At 43.3% G+C, this 21,653-nt stretch overlaps 2 protein-coding genes across 4 annotated transcripts in view; one reads left to right on the top strand and one right to left on the bottom strand.

The window, feature by feature from the left end:
- The window catches only part of vgll4b (vestigial-like family member 4b), a 36,850-nt gene extending 25,085 nt beyond the window's left edge, over positions 1 to 11,765 (top strand). For all 3 annotated transcript variants that reach the window (XM_076111102.1, XM_076111103.1, XM_076111101.1), the window contains 3 exons: positions 4,999 to 5,278; positions 5,605 to 5,722; positions 7,337 to 11,765. In XM_076111102.1, coding sequence (XP_075967217.1) covers positions 4,999 to 5,278; positions 5,605 to 5,722; positions 7,337 to 7,593 — 655 coding nt within the window. In that variant the 3' untranslated portion in view covers positions 7,594 to 11,765. The remainder of the gene's footprint in view (positions 1 to 4,998; positions 5,279 to 5,604; positions 5,723 to 7,336) is intronic.
- A 168-nt stretch (positions 11,766 to 11,933) lies between these two features.
- Positions 11,934 to 21,653, bottom strand: part of atg7 (ATG7 autophagy related 7 homolog (S. cerevisiae)) — a 51,530-nt gene continuing 41,810 nt past the window's right edge. Inside the window, exon 19 of the mRNA XM_076111100.1 lies at positions 11,934 to 13,118. Within this exon, the coding sequence (XP_075967215.1) occupies positions 13,086 to 13,118 (33 nt within the window). The 3' untranslated portion in view covers positions 11,934 to 13,085. The remainder of the gene's footprint in view (positions 13,119 to 21,653) is intronic.

Here is a 21,653-nt window from a genome sequence, read left to right on the forward strand (position 1 = left end):
TGTGAGTGTATTTCTCTCAGCCGTCTTAGTGTTTTAACAGTGAAGTCACTATTGCCTTACAGAAAAGTTTATGGCATGGTAAATTCTGCAGATAAAAGTCAGCAGCAGGATATGTGGATGTGATCTCCCTGTTTGTGCTGACTCTGCATGCGTTTGTGCAGGTATGCACATGTGTCGTACTGTGAACTGTCCGTGCGTGTGCGTGTGTGTGTGTGTGTGGTGAGAGGGCTCCTTGTCAGGCAGCAGGGGCTACTTTCTCATTTTCTCTGAGGAGTAGGAGGAGTCTGGAACAAAGAAGCCTTATCCTGTCCACTGGAGCCTGTGGGCTGGAAGCTTGCTGCTGCCTGCTCGCCTGCTCGCCTACCCGCCGCTCCGCAGTTGTAGACCCGCCAGTATAAAAGTCCTCATGCTCAGCTGTTTTATTCCTCCTTAAGAATAAGAGCCAGTCACAGAGCAAGGTTAAGGCTTTGTAATTGGGGAATAGAACTGCAGGGAAGTGTATTTGCAGCAGCCCGGTTACATGTGACTCAGTGGGCACTGGGTTTGTTGATTTCCTCAGGGAACTATATCAGAATTAAGAATTTATTGTAATATTGTGAATTATTTTGTTTAACTTACCAATGACGCATACTAACTGACCCTTTAATAAGTCCCGCCCCTTGAACGTTGACTGTCGGATTATAGTGTAGCATCGGCTGCTTGGTTTTGGGAATGGTTAAACGTTGTGCCTGGGGCACGTGTAATAGTGATACTTGGGTATGTCAGCACATAATAACTCGCATAAGCACTTCTATGCTAGCTACTGAAGGTAAACTGGATGTATATACATGCTGCTTTGGCTTTTTAATAGTGAATAACGATAAAGGCTCAATTCAATTTAGTCAGTTTGCTGCAGTAAGTACTGTAGCACACAGACACTGCAGCTGCTTTCTACTGGGAACTTCATCAGCAAGTTGTTCTCATGGAAGTTTCCCCATAGGCCAAGTAGGGGGAAAATCAGAGAGGTGGAGTTAGTGTGTGTGTGTGTGTGTGTGTGTGTGTGTGTGTGTGTGTGTGTGTGTGTGTGTGTGTGTGAGAGAGAGCCCAAGCCAGGTGAAGTCATTATTACCCCCTTGTTTTACATGTGTGTGCATTAGAGAAAAGGAGGATGTGGTGTTTTTTCTTCTTCTGTGTGTGCACATGTGTTCTCATGTTGTTTTCTTTGCCACCTTGTTGTGGTTGTTCCCATATCCGATCTGTCCCAGCTTTGATAACAAAGGATGTTCTTCAGTTTTCTTTCTCTGCAGGCCGTTAACTGTCAAATATGTGCTTGATTCCTATCAGTATTCATGCATTAGTGGAAGTCTGAAAGATTTAAAACGGCTGTGTAAAGAGATGTTTGAAAATGATGCAAAGGTTTATGTATTAAGTGTAATACACATTCTGTGAAGGTGAGTTTACCTTGGGGGTTTGACGTTTCTATTTTAAAGGATACAGATATTGCTAACCTAGGCATAGTCCTGCTGCTAACTAAAACATGGACTAAGCAGAGTAAAATGTGTAGAGATGTTTGTATACTTTATATACATAGCCTGGTACGCCCTGTGGCTCACTGAGTGTGTGTGTGTGTGAGAGTGTGTGTGTGTGTGTGTGTGTGTATCCATTTTGTGGGTTTGTACAGACCTCGCAGCGCTTGGGCCTGGTTGTAACCTGTGGTTGAGCCTTCATCCTCCTCTACTTTTTTTTCTTTTTGGTCGTCGTCTCCTCTTTACGCCCTGATTCTTCCCAGATGTTTCCTGTGTGTCTCTCTCTCTCTCTCTCTCTCTCGCTCTGTTCTTGCTCTTTATTTATTTCTTAAAGGAGTCCGATATGAACCTCTGCCCAACCAAAGATTTATTGTGAGGTTTTAGAACACAATTATGAGAAAAGTCGTAGAACTTTTGTAGCTCCTGTATGTTTGCCTCAAAGTAGAATATAGCTAACTCACTAAATTGGCAGTCTGCTATAGAGCTAAACCTGGAATACAAAACCATACTTTTAAAGCCTTCAAATTCTTATGTTTATATTTGTTTTAATTTCATTTTCCACTTTGGCAATTAGGCAAGTTGGCTTATGCAAAGCTGTGAGAACAAATGACAAGTATTCCGATTCTAAGTCATTCAAACACGTGATCACAGTCCTGATCTCTAACTTGAGGTTACCTTGAAGACAGAGCGTCATGTGAATGGTTCCTTTACAGGCTGACGGATCTGACCGCTTCAGGATGTATGACTATCGTTTATGTGTTGAGGTCTGGACTCTCTGGGTTTCTAAATGAAAGCCCACAACAGTGACTGACTACAGCTAATGACCAGGCTACACATAACACAGGCTCTAGTGAAGTAGAATCACATGGATATCTACTCTCTACAAGCTCACTTGTTTTTTTTAAATTTATTTTTATTTTTATAATTAAGTGATTTCCCACATAGCTCTAGTAGGCACCGAGTCCCAGAGTTCACTACTTTTCCAAGTCCCTCTCTCCATCTCTTCCCACTCTTCTAGCTCTTATCCTGTCCTCTAGCCCCAGACCTGGCAACCCTCTCTCTTCAGCTCTCGCCCCTCTTACCACCCCCGTACCCGTGTCTCATGTGTAGCCCTCACCCCTCTCTCCCCAGCTGCGACCCCCGGCGATAATTGAGAGGTGAGTAAGAGGGACAAAGACACAGGGGTATGTTTTGAATGCCTGATCCCTGGCATGACATGCGGTCCCCGGGTTTTTGGTGGGCAATCAGGCGAGTGGAAGGCGGGGGCGGCGGTGGACTCGACAGCGAGACATTCATTGGTCGGATTTGTTGATCCCGTTCACTGGCTCCTGCAGAGGCCCCTCTTGTGTGAGGATGTGGGCATGCCTGCTCTTTGGCAATGATTAAAGTTTGGGACAACTTCCATAACCCAACTCGAGACCCAGCTGGTCGAGAGGGGGAGTGCTTTATTACTATTGCCTCTTAGCTAATCTGCTGCTGATTGTTTACATCTGAAGATAACCAAGTTATACAGGAGGACTTTGGTTTGGGGAATCTTATTCAATATATTCATTATTATGACCTGATGTTATGTGATTAACTCCACAATGCAGTTACTCTTTGGCTATTTGATAAATAACAGAAAACTGATGCCACTGTGGGGAAACACAAGAGCTTGTCGTCCAGGGTTTATGAAAACGCTGCCAAGTCTCCTTCTTTAACCCTCAGGAAGTTTGCTGCCGATTGTGAGAGAAAGAAAGAAAAGAGAGAGAGAGGGGGGCGGGTGGGGGGGGGTTCTGCTAATGTAGGCGCTCGGCACAAACGAAGGAAACTACTGACCTCACTCTTTCTTATAGTAGAGGTCCGGCCCATTCACATGCAGCTCTCCTCAGCTCTTCCTCTCTCCCGCTCTGTATTCTGCAGAGACTATTTGTTTGTGGAGGACGCTGCTGTGGGCTCCAGATGCTTGACCCGGCAGTCAGGTTGCCTGGTCACATGGATTTACAACTGTTTGCCTGAACTTGTTGTTTTGCATCCGAACAAAAACCTTAAAGGCCCGCTTTGACTTTTTTCACTCTCGGGTCTGTTTTGTATTCTCATTCAAGACTTTCTTCTGCAGAAATGCCTCCATTCCCTGTGTCTGGTGGAGAATAAAGGAGAAAGAGAGAATCTCATGTTTGAGTGCAGCTTATTTATAGTAAATGTCATACTTTTGTTTTCCCCCCCAATTGAGGCTTCTGTGTCTAATAGTGTATATATTTCAGTGGAGGAAGGAGGAAGGCAGGCAGTATTCATTTGGGCTGTGGAGTTGGAGAGAAAAGAAGAGATGGCGAGAGGAGAGTAAATCCTGCTCCCTGTAACTGGGCCTCAAATTGTAGGAGGAGACTGGAGCTGCACTAAGGCTGTAATACACAGTTGAATACACACACACACACACAGACCACATTTGACGCACTGCAAAAAACAATTGCTACCTGTTAAACTGCAAGCAAGTGTGCGCAGTATCAAGCACCGCCACTTCACTACACACTGAATCAAACGTTTCATCATCGGAGCTGGAAAAAAAAAAAAGAGGCCAAAACCTGTGTCGTGTCAAACTGTCGTTACTTCAGCCTCTTATCCTTATCGCTGTTTTTTCAACGATTAAAATATGAGCTCACGGTTTGCAGAGAACAGAGGAATCTCGCTGTGGTGAGAACTGATTCTCTTTCATGTGGAAAGTGTGTGGCCAGCCTACCTGCTTTCACCGTTGGTACTCAGTCCGCGGTAGTGAGTACGGACGCTGTGTTGTGGAACAGAAGAGTAAACAAACACACAAAGATGGAAGTCTACTCGTCTACTTCAGCAGATTAAGTCAAGTGTTGAGATGCAGTTTAGAGATAACTGCTGCATTAGCCCGGTCCATGTTTTCCTCAGACAGCACTGAGTGCAGCTGGCAGAGATCATGTTTGTCTCTGAGAGCTTTGTGCCCCTCTGTGCAGGGTTACGTTTGGAGTCCATCCATGTTGGATGAAGTTAGGAAAGTGTTCCTTCCTCGGCTTCACAGCAAAAAGGGTGTGTGCGTGTGTGTGTGTGTGTGTGTGTGTGTGTGCGTGTGTGTGTGTGACTTATCATGTGTGAGTTGAGGTTGGTATTAATAGCTTCTGCTGCTCCTGCAGTGTTTGACACAGAGCCCCATTTACAATTGCTCTTTTGTTTGTCTTCCCTCATCTCTCTCTCTGAGCCCCTCTGTATATGAATTCATCTCTCCACCGCTCATCCTTTTTCTATCACGACACAGTTTTCGATAACTTTGGATCAGGTGCCCTGTAATCCATGAAGTAGAGATCAATGCGCTAAACATTGAGATAGTGAGATAGCTAAATAGCAAATATGTTATCTATTTGGCAAAGTTTTCTTTTCTTGCTTAAAATCTGTCTTGTTACTGAATTCAGAGAAGGTGTATCACTATTGGACTCCACCCCAAAAATAAACACACGACCCAATCTTTGCCTCTCTCCCCTCTGTTCCCCAGGAAGCCTAATGGAGACTACCGCAGCTCTCCCATGTCTAAGGACCGGAGCCGGAGCCCCATCGAGCGAGTGGTGGTGCCCAGCACTCTGGGAGTTCACGGCAACCACCTGTACAGCCACGCCCACCACCACCACCACCACCACCACCACCTCGCCAGCTTAGCGGGCATGGACCAGCCGCTGGCGCTCACCAAGAACAGCATGGTGGAATCTGCACGCAGCAGCAGCACAGCAGCTATGGCCTCAGTGCCACACACAGTCAGCGCCGTGGAGCGCCAGCAGGTAACCTGCACTTCCTGTATTATCCGGTTCTAGCACCGAATACATCGTTTGCAAATTGTTGGGTAAAACCTCAACTTGTTAGGTTGTGATGTGGGACAATGTGCTTTCAATAGCCAGTCTCCTTGGATGGTGGAGAGTACTAATGTCCCATTTGGTTTATTTGCCAAAACAGTTGTAAAACCCTGGTGGTCAATAAATCACTCGCTCTCCCTCAAGCTTTAAATCTCCCTTTAGTCTTTCTAAACATGAATGCTCTTTTTATTCACTCTTAACACAATTGTTTGTGTTGTTTTTGGTGATTCCTAAATCACAACTTTGTGTTTCAGAATCGCCCTTCAGTGATCACATGCGCCCCAGCCAACAACCGCAACTGCAACCTGTCTCACTGTCCAGTCTCCCACAACGGCTGTGCAAGCCTCGCTAACAACTTCAGGAGAATCAACAGTGAGCGCACACATGCACAGACAGACACATGACATCGTAGCTTTTTATACTCTAGTGCAGGGGTCACCAACCTTTTTTAAACTGAGAGCTACTTCAAGGGTACCGAGTAGTACGAAGGGCTACTTATTTGATACAAACTTCCTGAATAACAAAGTTGCACAGATCACCTTAATAATAATAATATATGTGAAGAGACTGTTTGATCACATGTCAGTTAATTATTCCTCACAATAATTATTAATAATTATTTCCACAACTATGATGGTATAGCTACACATACATATTTAAACATGCAACTTTTATTTCTGTTAATCTGTTTCAACATTTGAAAGTCAGAGGTATCACATCTCTGATATTTTTGTATCATCACACGATCAAAGCCGGTTACTTTTGCACATAGCGCCTGCTGGTGAATGATCCAGTGGTAATGTAGACATTTTGCGAAGTCTGGGTCACCTTTGCATTGCGCAATGAAGCCTGCATGCCGGCCCGTCATCGCGGGAGCCCCGTCTGTTGTCACCGACACCAGCTTTTCCAATGGTACCTTTTTCTCCACGAAGAAACTAGTAAAAAGTCTCGTCTATAGCCGAGCGTCTTCGGGCGCCCGCGTTCAAACCTCTAGTCTGGGCCTTTTCGGTCGGATTGCCCCGCGGCCTGTTCCGAGGATTTACGGACCTGACGACGGGGTGCGCTCGCGGCGCGCGTCTGGCGCCAACGGGAAGCGCCCGCCATTCGGAACCTGAAAACCTAGTGCGGCGGCCTCGTCCTGGCTGTCCGCCGTGCGCCTCCGGGTACCCAACTCTGTTATGACAAGAAATATTGTCATTTTAAAATCTACACTAATGCAAGCGTTTTTGATTAAAAAAGAACAGCAACTACAATTTTAGACGGAGCTCCATGGTGACTAGTGCTATTTTTAGAAAATGACTTGCGGGCGACTCACGTGGTCCGTGTTGGCTACCTCTGCTCTAGTGTATTTGCTTTTGTTTATGGTAGAAGGAGCAGTGATAGATGAACTTATCTCGGTAAATAATTGGTACTAATTGTTACCAAGTAACCTTTACTGGGCACGAAAAATGAGTTTCCCATGCAGTGCAGTTTGTGGGAAACTTCTCTGTGAGCGCAAATCATCCTCCAGAGAAAACACAACCGCTCATACTCTCAAACTCAGACTGACTTCTATAACTAGTGTTTTCTTTCTCAGAAGCCTCGATGTGGTTCCTTCACTACCTCGTCTGTTATCTCTGTGCTGTAAAAGTCCCCGGAGGCCTCAGCCAAACACACGTCTGCTTTATTCACGTCGGTCATGTTTTCTGTGGGTCAATAACTCAACTGTGGCCATTTTTTATGATCCCAGTGAAATCCCTGTGATCTCATTGAGGTTAACAGTGATATTTAAAACGGTGATTTAATATAAAAAAAACTGCAATAAAAAAGTGAAGTAGATGTCAGTTAGTATTTTTCCATTGACCTAAAATGCACACTACCAATGTTTGAACCGATGCTAGGCAATAAAGTGCCCGCTGAACTTTATATAAGTGTGTTTTAGAGATGTTTCTCTTTTTTTATTATGGGAAATATATACACTCTCTCTCTCTTTCCTCTCTGTTGTAGCCAACACGGCCTGTGACCCGGTGATCGAGGAGCATTTCCGCCGCAGTCTTGGGAAGAACTACAAGGAGCCCGAGCCCACCGCCACCAACTCCGTGTCCATCACCGGCTCGGTGGACGACCACTTCGCCAAGGCCCTGGGCGAGACCTGGCTGCAGATCAAAAACAAGGGGAGTCCCTCGTCGTCGGGCAGCAGCCCAAACTCCTCCCCTGACAGTCACATGGTCAATCACAACCACTCCCCTTCTGTGGTCTCCTGAAGGAAGAAGGGTTTAAGAGGGGATCGCCCCTCTTTCCCCCGGCCCCTCCCAATCATCCCGGCTCTAACACACACTTTGGTCTATCACCAGCATCCCAGAGGGAATGCCTGCATACTGGTCTGCTAAAAACATGTAAAACCCTCAAGCCTGTTCTCTCTCTCTCTCGCTCTCTCTGTGCACTCACAGAGGATCAACGAAGCAATAACAACATGGTCCCCCCCGTCCCCGTCCCCCCCCCCCCCCCGTCCTCCGGTATGGTAATACCAGACAATAATCAGTAATGAGCGATGAGGGTTCGACTTTAGAGACTCAATAATTCATCATCCCTGCATGTCAAGCTTGGAGCTGAGCACCGGGTCTGTAGTTATATGTACATAAAGAGAGAGAGGAAAGGCGCTATTTTAATTATTAATTTTCTTCTTTTTCATTTTTTTTTTGGGTTTGTTTCTTTAACAGTAGTTTTGTGTACTGCTTCTGCATTATGAGATGTCCGATATTTGAAAGAAAAGATAAGTGAGAAACACAAACCACCTGACTGTGCTACCAAAGAAACCTCAGACACAGATGTTTTCAGTGCCCACCTCCGAAAGAAAACAACGAAAAAGCGTCTTGTAATCTCCCTCCGTTTGTACCTTCCTTCCTTCTCGGTCCTGTGTACGTGTGCTGGTGGTTTTATTACTGTGTACCCTTGGTGTGATCTGCACTGCTGCCGTAGAGGTTAAAGGGTGGCATGTCAACATTGTAATCTGGCACTGCCCACACTGGGGCTGATACAGCTGATTTTGACCCAGCTTTAGTTGGAACTTCTATTAGATCCCATTAACTGTAATGTCACATCTACCAGAAAAGTACAAGCCACATTACTATGTATTCTTTTTGGAAAAATGGAAACAAATCATACCGGTAAAAAAAAAAAAAGAAGTTAGAGATGTGCTGAGTAACACAGATTTGGATGCCATGTGTTCCGGTATACAGTGGATTCTGTCACATCGCTGCACGTTGGTCAGTGCAGCTGTCAACGACAAACAAAGTGCCACCGTCGGCTGTAAACTACTTAAATGTTGCATTTGATATTTACAAGCACAGTCAGGTTATCAGATCAGCCCCCCCGTGGTGTCGATAGACATCACGGCCATTATGAGAAGAGATGAGCGCTGAACACACAGCTGCACGACCTGCAGTGTGTTGCTGAACAATGTGCTTTGATGTCTCTCACAGGATTAACTGCTGACAGCGATGAGAGGAGAGATGACTCTGCATGTCACTTTGTGGTTGAAAAAAAAAAAAGGTCTGGTTTCTGGACCGGGGGGGAGAAGATCATTCAGATCTCTCGTGTCTCTTTGAACACAGGTGTTGTAATTATATTTGGCTTACACCCCGCTACCCCCCGCCCCCCCTACACACTGTGGTTGGGTAGATTTCTGAAGGGTAAACTGATGCGTTTACAGATGCATGTGTTTTTTGTGTGTGTGTTTTTATTTTTTTTCTAATAGCTGGTATCTATTAATGTTTTTAAGCAGCATTTCAATCTTAACTACTTTTCCATTTGGACGTTAGTTGTTACTTTTTTCGTTGTCAGTAACAGACATAGACACTATACACTCACTGCTGGGTCAGTTGTACTCCGTATTATTATTATTATTATTATTATTACAATTTTGTATTTTTGTTTTCCATTAATATCGGTATGGTAACAGACTATAGTGGGACAGCCTCCGGACAGGCTCTGTTTAACAATGAGAGCTGCGCTTCTCCAAACCATCTCGGCACGGTGAGCGATGAGCAGAGCGGCGGTCGCTTCAGTGTCCGGGTGGCTCCGGGACACGCAGCCGGTAACGGTTTTCTTAAGATGTTGATTCATCGGTGGTACAGGATGCTACAACCGTCAGCACGACCGCGCTGGGACGTCAACACGGCAGAGATTAGTCGACGGGGCCTTGTTCTCCTTCAAAGCATCTCAAGTGGTCTTTATTCTTATGAATCTTCTTAAAATATCCATCTTGGCACCAGCCGTAACACACATTCTTAACCCCCCCCCTCCCCCCCTGTGTGATGTCACAGCTCTCTCAACCTTCATCGGTTGACGTTTGGTGTCCTGACTTTTTTTTGTACTTCAACGCTTTCTTTTGTGAACAACATTGTATTGTTGCTGCGGTTAAGCTTGACTGCTACAGTCTGAGAACATGTTAAAGAGCCTGCGCCACGGCGGCATACATTCCTCCTATAGGGACCTTTGTACAGGCCTCTCACACACTCCGTATCTCAGTACCAACAGACGGCACTAATCACCAGTCGGGGCTGATTGTCCCAGAGTTCCCTGCTAACAGGGTTGTGTGTCTTTTCCGGAATTACAATGTGTCCTTTTTGCTTTTCTTTGCATCAAGCAAACTGGCCATAAATTCATACCATATGATTAATGCGGGGAAAAAAACAAACAGTTCTGCTATAAATACTTACATTTGAAAGGACATTGGGAGCGTAGAACAGTGATGTGAGTCATTCTGTATCTACAGTACAGAATCACTTAACGTCTGAGCTGAGTCTGAAAGGTTCATGTTTAGCTTGTGATGGACGTACTCGCACCTGATACAAATGACCTAAACCAGAGTCCTTTAAATGGAACGCAGTCCGTGTTCTAGAACGTCCACACATTCCATCCTCATCTGAACACACGCGTGACCGATCCAGAACTGTTTTTTCAATCAAAACACAACTGCCAGTGAATTAATTCCCAGAACGAACAAGTACTCTCAGTTTCAATGTGCTTTCTGTGAAAGGTTCAGAGTGGTTTGAATAGTGATTCTCAGCAGGCAGGTTTGGGGGAGCAGAGCCTCAGGAGCTGAGCTTCTCTCTATTGGCAGTGCCCCCCCCCTCCCCCCCTCTCTCAGATTCAGTTTGATGTAATAAGCAAAAAAGAAACGGGGGGGAAAAGAGCTCGGTGTCCAGAGGATTTAGTTATTCTTCTTCTTTCTCATTATCATTTCACTACCACCCTGTAGGTAGGCGGCTCTCTTTCTGCTTCGGCAAACACTCCCTACACCCTGTAGGGAGATCACTTCAAATGGAAAAAAAAAAAAAAAATACTTTTTTATAATAAGTAACTATAAGACCATCATTACGCTGTGCGTAACGAATGTACAGAGAAAAAAAAATCGTAGGTATTTTTTTGAGGAACAATTAATTTGTTAATGATATGTAGCTATTTAATTGTTGTTTTTCCCCTGTCCTTATATTGTAATCATTGCATTTTCTTTTTTGTGAAAAAAAAAAAAAAGTTGATCTTTTTTGTTGATAGAGTTTGTCTTGTCAGAGTAAAGGTTCAAGTGCAGGAACACAGTACACGTATGAAACCACAGTAAGCCACTGGTGTGTTGGTGACAATCGCTACTTCCATTGGTCCCCAGTGTTCCGCAGTCATGCAACTCGTCTTTGTGTCGCTTGTGAGACATCTGAACAAAGGAGGTTGTCCTTTCACAGACCTCTGGAGCAAGTAGCAAAGGTTTGCATTAGTGGAACATAATCATTTCGCCACTAGCCCAGTGAGTCCTGCCGGCCTTTCCCAGATCATTTCCACTTAACTATTAAAATTAGAATAAAAACCAACATTAGTCGTGGGCTAGCAGGCAGGTAAACGTCCCACCACCGCTTGTAAGATTTATAAAAGATTGGTTTTGAAGGTCTTTTGATGACTGTTCTTGGTCTACAGATGGGAACTGAACTACAAGTAGAACCATCGGTCCATAAACACAGAGCACCAAAGCTGAACGGACAAAAACCTGACGGCATCTTTCCGTGCTCACGTTCCTCTGCTTCCTCACCGAGGCCGAGATCAAAGCAGCAAAACGAGCTTTGTGTCGTCGCCCTTGTATCTGATGCAGCTGTTCCCATCTGTGGAGGCCATTTTTGCATCTGTAATAAAGTAAACATGAAACTTGTGCAGATGAATCGAAGAGGAGTTGGTCTTTACTCTGACTGTATCTCATTTTCCAGGTCCTTTTTTGAAGTGGAAGTAGCATGTACTTAGTGGTAGTAATACTCTGAACTGTTAAAGAAAATTGTATCAAAACAGTCAATTTGTGGCTCTGTGTCTCCTCCTACTAAAAAGGTTTTGGCAGGCCACCTTTTTTGTACGTAAAGTAGCCTTGATGAACAATAAAGTGCTTTTAAACCACTGTGACTGCGTGGGCCTCTGTTACTGTGCTGGTGTGTTCTGGTTAAGACGGAGATGCTAGAAATGGGTTTTGGGAAGATGCAGAGACATTAAGTGTATGAAAGGATGGATCCTGAATTCCACATAAACTACTGTATTCAAAGCAATATAAAGCTCACACATGTAAAAATAATTAACAAAGAGACATTTTATTCCAGTCTTTGGTTAAATACTTACAGAAGAGTAAATAGCTGAGAATAGCCAGAATTATGAAAGTCTCGACTCGATCCCATGAGTCAAATATTTTAACTTCAATCTCTAATCCTTTAACTAATCTCAGATCGCTTTTTTTTTTCACACCACATTCATCATCTTCCATAAATATCCAAGCAGCTGTTGAAACATTTCATTACACTGACACTGTTGTACATTAGTTCAGACAAATAGCACAGGGCAGAGTAGGAAAAACAACATGAATTAAACAAACAAGCGCGTGCTCCGACAAAAACGAACCATGAAGACCTTCAGTTTGTCCATAAGGCTCTTTTTTAGATTAAACCGTGCAGTTTCAGGCTCAAGGCTTGTTTACAGTAACAGTCAATCGTTTCCATATCAGAAGCCACAGTAACATCTGTGTGCCGGTTTCATACTTTCAAATCAACAAAGCTGCTTTTAGCATTAACTGTACTGAACGCATCACAGTCGCCAGTAAACAGAACGGGAGATGGATGGATTTGCCGAGTTGTCCACTGCGTTTTTTTGTCATTTCCTAATTTATCTGCAGCACGCTGAATGAGCGGGCAGATGTAAGTTAGTTATCGTCTTGCCAAAGGACTCAGCAAACCCATTACATGTGTTGGTGGAGAGACTGTGGGAGGGGTTGAACCTGTGACCATTCAGTGAGGCCTTTCCAGACAAAAATGCACTGTTTGGTTTACACATCATGAGGTGATGGGAAGAGGTACATTAAACACAACAGCTTCATACGCACAATGTGGAAAATCAACAATCAACTGTACTTGTTTCTAACTTTACTGTGAAAAACTGAATATTTGGGCAGTAAAAGAAATATGATTATTTTGCTGTTTGTTGTTACTATATTATTATTATTTGTATTGCTGGTCTGTTCTGAAGACGTCTTTGTAATGTGGTTGGTTTTGATAACTTGAGTTGTACGTGTGTGTGTGTGTGTGTGTGTGTGTGTGTGTGTGTGTGTGTCTACTGTCGCCTGCAAAGCCCTGAACTCCTCTGATACCAACTAAAGAAAACAAACCAAAACAGAAACGGAAGGGTTGGAGTGTTCAGTCCGTCAGAGGCTCGAGGGTGTCTTCCTTCCAGTCCTTCAGATGCTCTCATCATCGCTCAAATCCCAAATCTAATGAGAAAAAGAAGCAACAGAAAAAGAAACAATTAACAAGTCATTATTTTGTCTACCGAACAATGTTCGACTAAACAGTCCTAACTCAAGGTCCAGTTGCTGTTGTTTTCTGGGGCGTTCAGCTGCGTGTTACAGCCTTCGGTGGAGTTTTCTCCGTTGAGAATGTGAGCAGGTGGACCTTAAAGGTGCCCTGTGTGAATGTAAACAAACCAACGTCACGTTTACGTTCAGTGTTTCTCACCACAACACATGAATGTGTCCTTGAGCTCGATTAAGCGTGTCGAGAGTATTTCCTTCCCCATAAAGCATCTGCAAAGCCAACTTTTTAAATGCGTTAAAACGTGCCTCGTTTCTTCTAGCATGCCGTCTTCTTCGCTGACTTTGCAGCACTGCTTTTTGCGCATTACCGCCACAAACTGTCCATCAGTGGAATAGCATGAAACTGCAGTTATGTCCCGTGTTCCTGCGCAATACAAACCGAATGGGCTCGGAAAAACACACACAGGTCCATAGCGCTAGTGGCTGTCAAACAATCTGCAGGGTACCTTCAAGATTATTTTGTCAAACTACTACTTTAAGGTCAAGAATGAACTTAAAGTCATGCTTAATGTCCAGGTCTCATATATGCAGTGTACTGATGCATGAAGGATGCATGTAAACATACATTGAGTAACTAGAACTATACAGTGAACCCCCGGTACACTGTAATCCAATCCAATGCAGAGCAACAGCCACTGATTCAGGTCAAAGGGTGTGAACCGCAGAGTGACTGCACTCGTTTGATACACTTCTACTATAATAGGCACCAATGTTTTCATCCAATTGAAAATAATTACTCACAATCACTGCTAAGAAGTTGCTTACCAGGAAGTGGACAGCAGCATGTGTGACACACACACACACACACACACACACGCACACGCCCTCCTTTTCACTACTGCGTCAGTAAACAACAGTGGCCTTCTCATGGCAGCAGATTCCTCACATTCTCTCACTGTGAGACGTAATTCACATACCTCTAACACTGTCTGGAATGTACACACACACACATGGCTCTGAGTGTGTACACACGTACACACACACACACACAGATACACAGTTTGACACATGCATGCTGCATTCCTTCGAATGTGCTGCCCCTTCCCTTTCTTTGTGTGCAGTGAGCAGCAGCAGGGACTACTGTGACTACACATATGCAGACCCAGTGTAATATAATATAATAATAAGTGTATTATTGGGAGCTTTAACAGAACCCATATCTGAAAGAACCTTTATAAACGGGGTCATTTTCTCTTTGACAGACCTTTACGGGGAACATCTGAAATCATGAGAGAAAAAGTCACAAAACATCTAAACAAATAGCCCAAAGTAACTGCAACCGACGATTATTTTCATTATCAATTAATATGCTGATTATTTGCTTGATTAATTGAGTAATAATTTGGTCAGTAAAATGTCCATCCCAATTTTCCAGAGCACAAAGTGATGACTTCAAATGTCTTGTTTCGTCTGACCAACAGTCCAGAACCAGAAGTTATAAAAAATAACAAACAGCAAACTTTCATATTTGGGAACCTAAACGATTAGAAAATTATCAAAATAGTTGGTGATTCATTTCAGACACTCTGCTTATTGATTTATTGAGTAATTGGTCAGGTCCACAGCGCTAATTGTTTCAGCTCTACACCAAAGTGATGATTTCACACATATATTTACATAGGTTTCCATTCTTTAGAGGAATTCTCCAACATTAGCACTTAATGACATTTTGTTCCTGGAGACTTCCCAGAAAATGATAAATAGTAAATGGTAAATAACAGACTTGTTTTTCTGACTGATTTCACTGACCCTTCCTCTGTTTGTGAAGAGAGGCTACACACACACGTAGTCTACACACACACATGTAGTCTACACACACACATGTAGTCTACACAGTACATGCTGCAGGCTGAGGCCCCACAGTAAATTAAAGTGAAATCTGCTCAGAGTACAGAACACATCATTCATCAACAACACACATCAAGAGCTCTCAGTTATTCATACTGTGGATCCAGATGTGGCAGGTTCATGTGAATCAATGTAATACATCAATTCAAAACAAACAGTACAAAACCTCACTGAATGTCAGCCGTATCAGAGATGGACCTATTATGAGTTGTGAAAAGACAGAGTGCTCTGGGATGATGCATTAAGGCAACACATCTTTCTTAGAAAAGGCTACAAAAACCACTCATCACTGATGTGTCGGGGCCGAACCCGCTCCTTGAGTTGGAGTAAAAGAAGGTGTCAGTACTCTGAACATGTGGTTTGTTATCTTTTATCTCACTACAGTACATGATGAAAATATGCGTAAATTCATTAGCAACAAAGAAGAAAGCTGCGAATAGCTGTTTTTGAAATACAGTCACTTTCCTTTGAAGTTGAAACTATAATGTTCGACGTATGGTTACAGGAATAGTTTTGGGAAATACGCTCATTCACTTTCTTTCCAAAAGCGAAATGAGCGAGTCGACGCCACTCTTATTTGTACCTACAGAGCTAAAGCCAGGAGTTGATTAGCCTAGCTTAGCATAACGACTGGAAGCAGGTGCAACACCTAGCGTGGTCCTTTCCAAAGTAAAAAAAAAAACACCTTCTGACACTTCTAAAGCGTTACGTTTGTTTAAAATAAGTACTAGAAAATGCCGTCAACAGTTCATCCATCCTTTTGTTATTTTGTTATTTTGATTCTATTTTAACAAGGACGTTTTTGTTTTGGCTTTGTTATGGTTGTAGTCAGAAGCTTACATGTATGTCACTCTGGGTTCACCAGGGAGGCACGCTAAAAACCACTAAGGGTGCTCATGGTCATTGTGCCAGTACTTTCCCCCACGAGGGAACTCGAAAGTCAAAAAGTTGTGTAACCTGTTCTGCAGCACGTTAACCTGAACGATCTACTGCGCACAGGCTAAAACTGAGCGTTGTTTTCGTGCCATTGTAACTTCAGCAGGCCGTCTTTTTTTCTTTTCTTCCAGAGTGCGGATGGAGAGTTGCGGGGTTGCAGTGTGGAGAATGAGGGACAAATTCATATCAAAGCTGGACGTTCGGCATTTCTGCTCCACTGCTGCTGGGGAGCGAGCATCAAAAAGGACGGCAAGAAAGAGCTCTTTGAAACGGAGCGACACTGGAGCCCCTCGCTGGACGGCTGCCAACGCCGCACTGATTGCCTGTGTGTCTGTGTGTCTGTGTCTGTGTGTGTTTTGAGGAGTCTTTTGTGCAAAATGAAAGGGAAGGAGGGGGGGGGGGGGAAGAGACCTTATGTAACGTGAATAGCAAACTGAAGCCAACTACTTTACTACACTCCTTCAATCACGGCTGAGTACTCAGGATTTTTATCAGGTTTTATCAACCTTTGTTGTTGCAATGCAGCAGCAGAGTTCTGTTGAGGCGAGATGATGGACTGTGACTTCTTATACGACAGTTTTTTTTTATGAAATACAATAAAACAACTTATTAGATAGCATTTTTTATGACATACTATACAATTACTTTTTATGACGTTTTGGTGACGTACTATACTTTGGAATCGACATAAACTATGATTTTGTTTTACATGACATTTGTTTAAGAAGACTCGCATCTTGAAGATCTGTGAATTTGTGATTTTTCAACACTGCAATAACTAAAAACAATAATCGACAAATTCAAAAACAATGAAAGTAATTGTTTGTTGCAACCCTAGCTTGATATCGCAACTGGCTGACCGCACACCACACACACACACGTAAACAAACAGACACACACCATGACAGCATCCCAAAGGCATTGGCAGCCGCACAATCAACGACAAACATCTTTAACTTTGAAGCAGCCTTATCGCCTCAGGACCTTGAGTCACTGCAGGTTGAAAAAGAGGATTGCTGGATGTCTCATTAAAGTCCTACAGTAAGCTGCATGTAATCATTGTGTGAATGTGTTTGTAATCAGTTGGGCTCCGGCTGATATGACAACTATAATCCAGGCTAGCTAGTTAAAAACAAGGCTGTGATCTGATCAGATTGAGCAGCTTTTAGCTGGAAGCTTGAAGGCCGTGAAGTGAGCCAACTCTCTGCAGTCGCTGATTATTGTTCCCCCACAACACATACAACACATACAACACATACAACACATACAACACATACAACACATACAGCCGCAGCACGAGTGTCTTAAGCAGGATTTATCATTCTGCGGGACTGGCTCAAAGCTTCTCGAAAAGTAACGCCACAACTACAATACGTTTGCACTCCGACGTCACCGTTTATCTAGAAGCAACTTCTTAGGTGATTTCGATGACATTGCCTTCTTCAGGCAGAAGGATTGTTTGTTTTCCTCAGGGTTTGAGATACTGAGCCCTCTTACAGGAATACTTCCTAAGTGCGGGTGGCCCCAGCGGGAATCCAGCCTCTAAAGCCGTTCAACCAGGCAGCGCTACACAACCACGGATGGGCTTTGATATTAAACACACATCTGCTTTACATATTACGACTGACACCAAAGCACAAAGAGCAGAGTTAAGCTTTCATCACGGAGACTGGCTCCATCTGATGTGCAATTAGTGGACCACACAGAGCGACGTGGTTTATGGCTGCTGGATACAGCAGTGACTGTGTGTGCTGCTGGTTGAGAAGAAGACAAAGACGAAATCCATTTTAACTACGTTTCTGTTTCCTTCTTGTGATTTTTAGTTCATGTGGGTTTTTACAAGGCTGAGGAGACTTGGTGGATTGTGACCCCACTGCTCACGGGACAGATGCGGCATCTTTTCAGACATGGAAACGTGACCTCGATGCCTCCTTCTGTTTGTTAAAGCGAGGGCTTTTTGTCATTTAGAAGGTGTGCAAATGACATAAACATTAAAGAAGAGAGTTTTTACTCCTTAATCAATAACTACGTTAGCCCTGGAGAAACTCGTTTGTCTTTTTACAGTGAATGTCCCGATACATTTTCCCTTCAACGTCATCCTTTGGAGAATTTTACTGCTTATTTTATAAAGTCAGACAGTGACAAGCACAGAATGAACAGATTTTTAGTTGACAAGACATTAAATTCACATTTGTTTTATCCTGTTTGTAAAGTGTGTTGCTGGACATTCATTCATTTATCCATTCAGTTGACATGAATATACTGTAAGGAGGTAGTGTTGTACTGTGTCTTTTGAGCAGCACTGCAAAGGTAAAACATAACTGTCACAAACCGCTGACATGACAAGAATCTCCTCAACAACTTCAAATTTGGCTATTTTTTCCATCATAATAATTCCTCAGATGAAGAAAACAACATTTAATCTCACCTGCTACCACAGCATTGAATGCTACCACAGTTATTATGTGGTAGCATTCAATGCAGATCTTACCAGGTCTGAAGTAGTGACACTGCCTTTGTGACTTCTAAATCAAAATGGTCCGTCACATTTACGGTACATTATGAGCACCGTGTCTGAAAACAGTTTTAATCAGCGCTGCAGTGAACACGGAGTCACTGTGTTTGGAGCAAGTCCAGAAACCGTTGATTCTTAATATCACAAATTGAAGTTTTGGCAGATAGCTCTTCTTCTTCATATGCAGTATTAACAAATGTGTCTCAAGAGACACAAGAAATAATGCATGCAAATCATAATTTAAAAAATGAGGGATCTTAGAAAACCACCATCTGAACCTTCAAAAGCCCAAACTGTTTGAACTTGTTCTCTCTAGTCTAGGAGTTACACCTGATGAATATCAGCATGTTTGAACATCAGCACTGGGCATCTTCACAAGTGGTTTCAAGCTATGGAAATTCTTGTTTCCTCTAACAAATGATCTTACATCTGTTAGCCGGGGGGGGGGGGGGGGTGCATTTAATGATTAATGTTAATGAGGGGGGGGGGGTACGTCCCCTTTCATCCCTCCTCATAAGCCCCCCTGAGGGCAGGTTTCACACCCAGAAGAGGGAAGAAGCTTCAACAAAGCTACAATCAAAGAGAGATGAACTTGTTCGGAAGTCAATAGCTACACTAGTTTAGAGGTGTTCTGTGCTCAGAGCAGTTTGGTGGTTGCAAAACCCTTTTACACTTCAGATCTCATCTCCCTTCACATGACCATACAAGTCAAGAGAAAAGATTGGTTTCTTTCTACATCTATCTTTTCCTTCACAGCCTCCTCCTTTGTTTTTCCTCTCGTCTCTTTTTCGTTCTTTCCCTCTGCCCTGTCTGACTACAATCCACTCATCATGGACACTATGTAGGAAACACACGGATCTGGAAATTATACCTAAACAAGAAAAACAGTAGCAGGTATGTGTGTTGACCAAATAACGGTGAAATTACAACCACTCATCCCCATCGGTACACCACATACACACACCCACAGACACACACAACACACACACACACTGTGGATTCAGTTCACATAATGTAGTTTGGGTGTAGCCCCTCTGAGGATTCAGTTTTTCGGTATGGAGGAGTATTCATTATAGGAGTATTCATCGTTAGCATATCTGAGGATGCTAACAAGCTAAACTAAGATGGCACACAGGATACCTTCTAAAAATCGAACATGCTAGCATTATCACTGTTAGCATGTTAGCGTGCTGATGTTAGCTCAAAGCACAGCTGAGCTGAGCTTAAGTACGGCCTCAAAGTGTTGCTAGCATGGCCGTAGTCTCTTAATGTCGTTTGACTGTACTTGTAGGCTACAGCGCAACACATACAGCACATTTATACGATGGTCTTCTGCTTATTACCGAGAATAACTGTCAAGTTATTAGAAGGCAGCAGGAGTGAGCTGCCCCAGATACAACCCATCACACAACACCCTGTCCAGCTGAAGCAGCCCCTGTCACCAGGATTGAAGTGCTGCATGTTATCTAGGTACACATGAGGCTTGGCAAGAGTTTCTGTATGTGGCTCCACAAAACAGCAGATCTCAGTGGTCCATTTCTATCTCAGTAAGGGTGCAAACATTAGCTGTGTTGGGCCTCCAGGCTCAGCAGATTTACTAATTTATATAATGTCTTTGGCATCCTCCATGTGCGCCCCGGTGCTGTCATCTCTACTGAGCTCTTAAAAATATTACATCATGTGTGAGATGGATCTCTGGTTGTTAGTAGTATGTAGATTCTTCTGTTCATCTTCTGAAGTGCACGGAGGCTGTGCAGTAGTCTATTAGTAACTAAAGAAGAGGATATACCGTGAATTTGTATCCAATTTATTTTATTTATTTAACCTTTATTTAACCAGGTAAAATCAATTGAGAACCAATTCTCATTTTCAATGATGACCTGGCAATAGGCATCCATGTGCGTGTGAAGGTTTTAATGCTGCCGTTAGCACATTAAAACTGACACTTATCTTAAGCCAATATCTGCATCAGGCTGTTAAAATAAGATTTACATGGTCATAACGTTTTGGGTCATGAGAGAACAGTCATTTTGTTTTTGTGGGTTGTACAACAGGCTGGCAACAAGTCTTATTAAAAGTCCTTAATTATTCAGTAGCCTTCCATTGCTGATCTATTATGGTTCCTGCACAAATTACAGGAAAACTTTGCAAGAAAATGTAATTGGTTAAATAAATATCCAGACTTTATCTTGGTCTGGGAAGGCAGTGTGTCATGTTCCTGTAAAAAGATCAACTAGGATTAAGAGTGTTAAACCCCATTATGTCTTCCAGTAACACACTTAAATGATAACACACACACACACAGATGCTGATGAGTGCATGTGCATACCCACTCTCAGCAGAGAAAATGACCTCATGCGGCCCAACGTAACTGCTGCTGTAGCACGCTGCATTCCCAACTACATTCCTGAATTCCCCTCAGACATTCCTGCACAATGTGGCGGGAATATGCAGCGTGGCGGTTTCACTGGCGGAGAGGCGGTTTAAAGTGGAGAGAAAAAGGTAAAAAGGTCAAATCGCTTACAAAGTCAGGAAAACAACAGAGGCCAGAGTCTCTGTGTCTCACACTTCCGAGTGCCTCGTAGTGAAGGTGAGAGAGAAACAGACTGGCACACAGCAAGAGAGACAGCGAGAGAATGAAATACTAAAATGAATCATTTGGCCCCTGTGTGGAGGCATCCGCATGTATTGTTTCTTCACTCTCTCTCCCTTTAATTTGTCACTTGTCTGTCTTTGTGTTGCAAAAATAAGCACGGAGCATTCGTGTATTTAGGGTTTCAAAATGATCTCTAAAAGCATGTCGCCATGTGACAGCTGGATGCTATGGGTCATATTTTAGTTGCATACGTACAACGGGGAAGGTTTGCCATATATTCACACTTGTACTGTGCAGGCACTTGACTTAGTTTCTGGGTGGCACATTTAGCCACATCCAGTCTGCCTGAGGTTGGGCGGGGTTGATGTAAATTGAGCTTTTTTTTTTTTTTTGAAAATGAAGTTGTAAATGTGTCTTGCTCATAACTCATAACAATGAACACAAGCCTTTAATCCCAAATAAATCAGGCGGTAGAATAGGCAGATTAAAATAGCAGATGCTAATCTTATGTGTGAGATGTGTAGTTCACTGCAGTAAA

Source organism: Anarhichas minor, unplaced genomic scaffold, assembly GCF_050575085.1.
Source record: "Anarhichas minor isolate MPS153535 unplaced genomic scaffold, ASM5057508v1 ptg000043l, whole genome shotgun sequence".
Taxonomy (NCBI): Eukaryota; Metazoa; Chordata; class Actinopteri; order Perciformes; family Anarhichadidae; genus Anarhichas; species Anarhichas minor.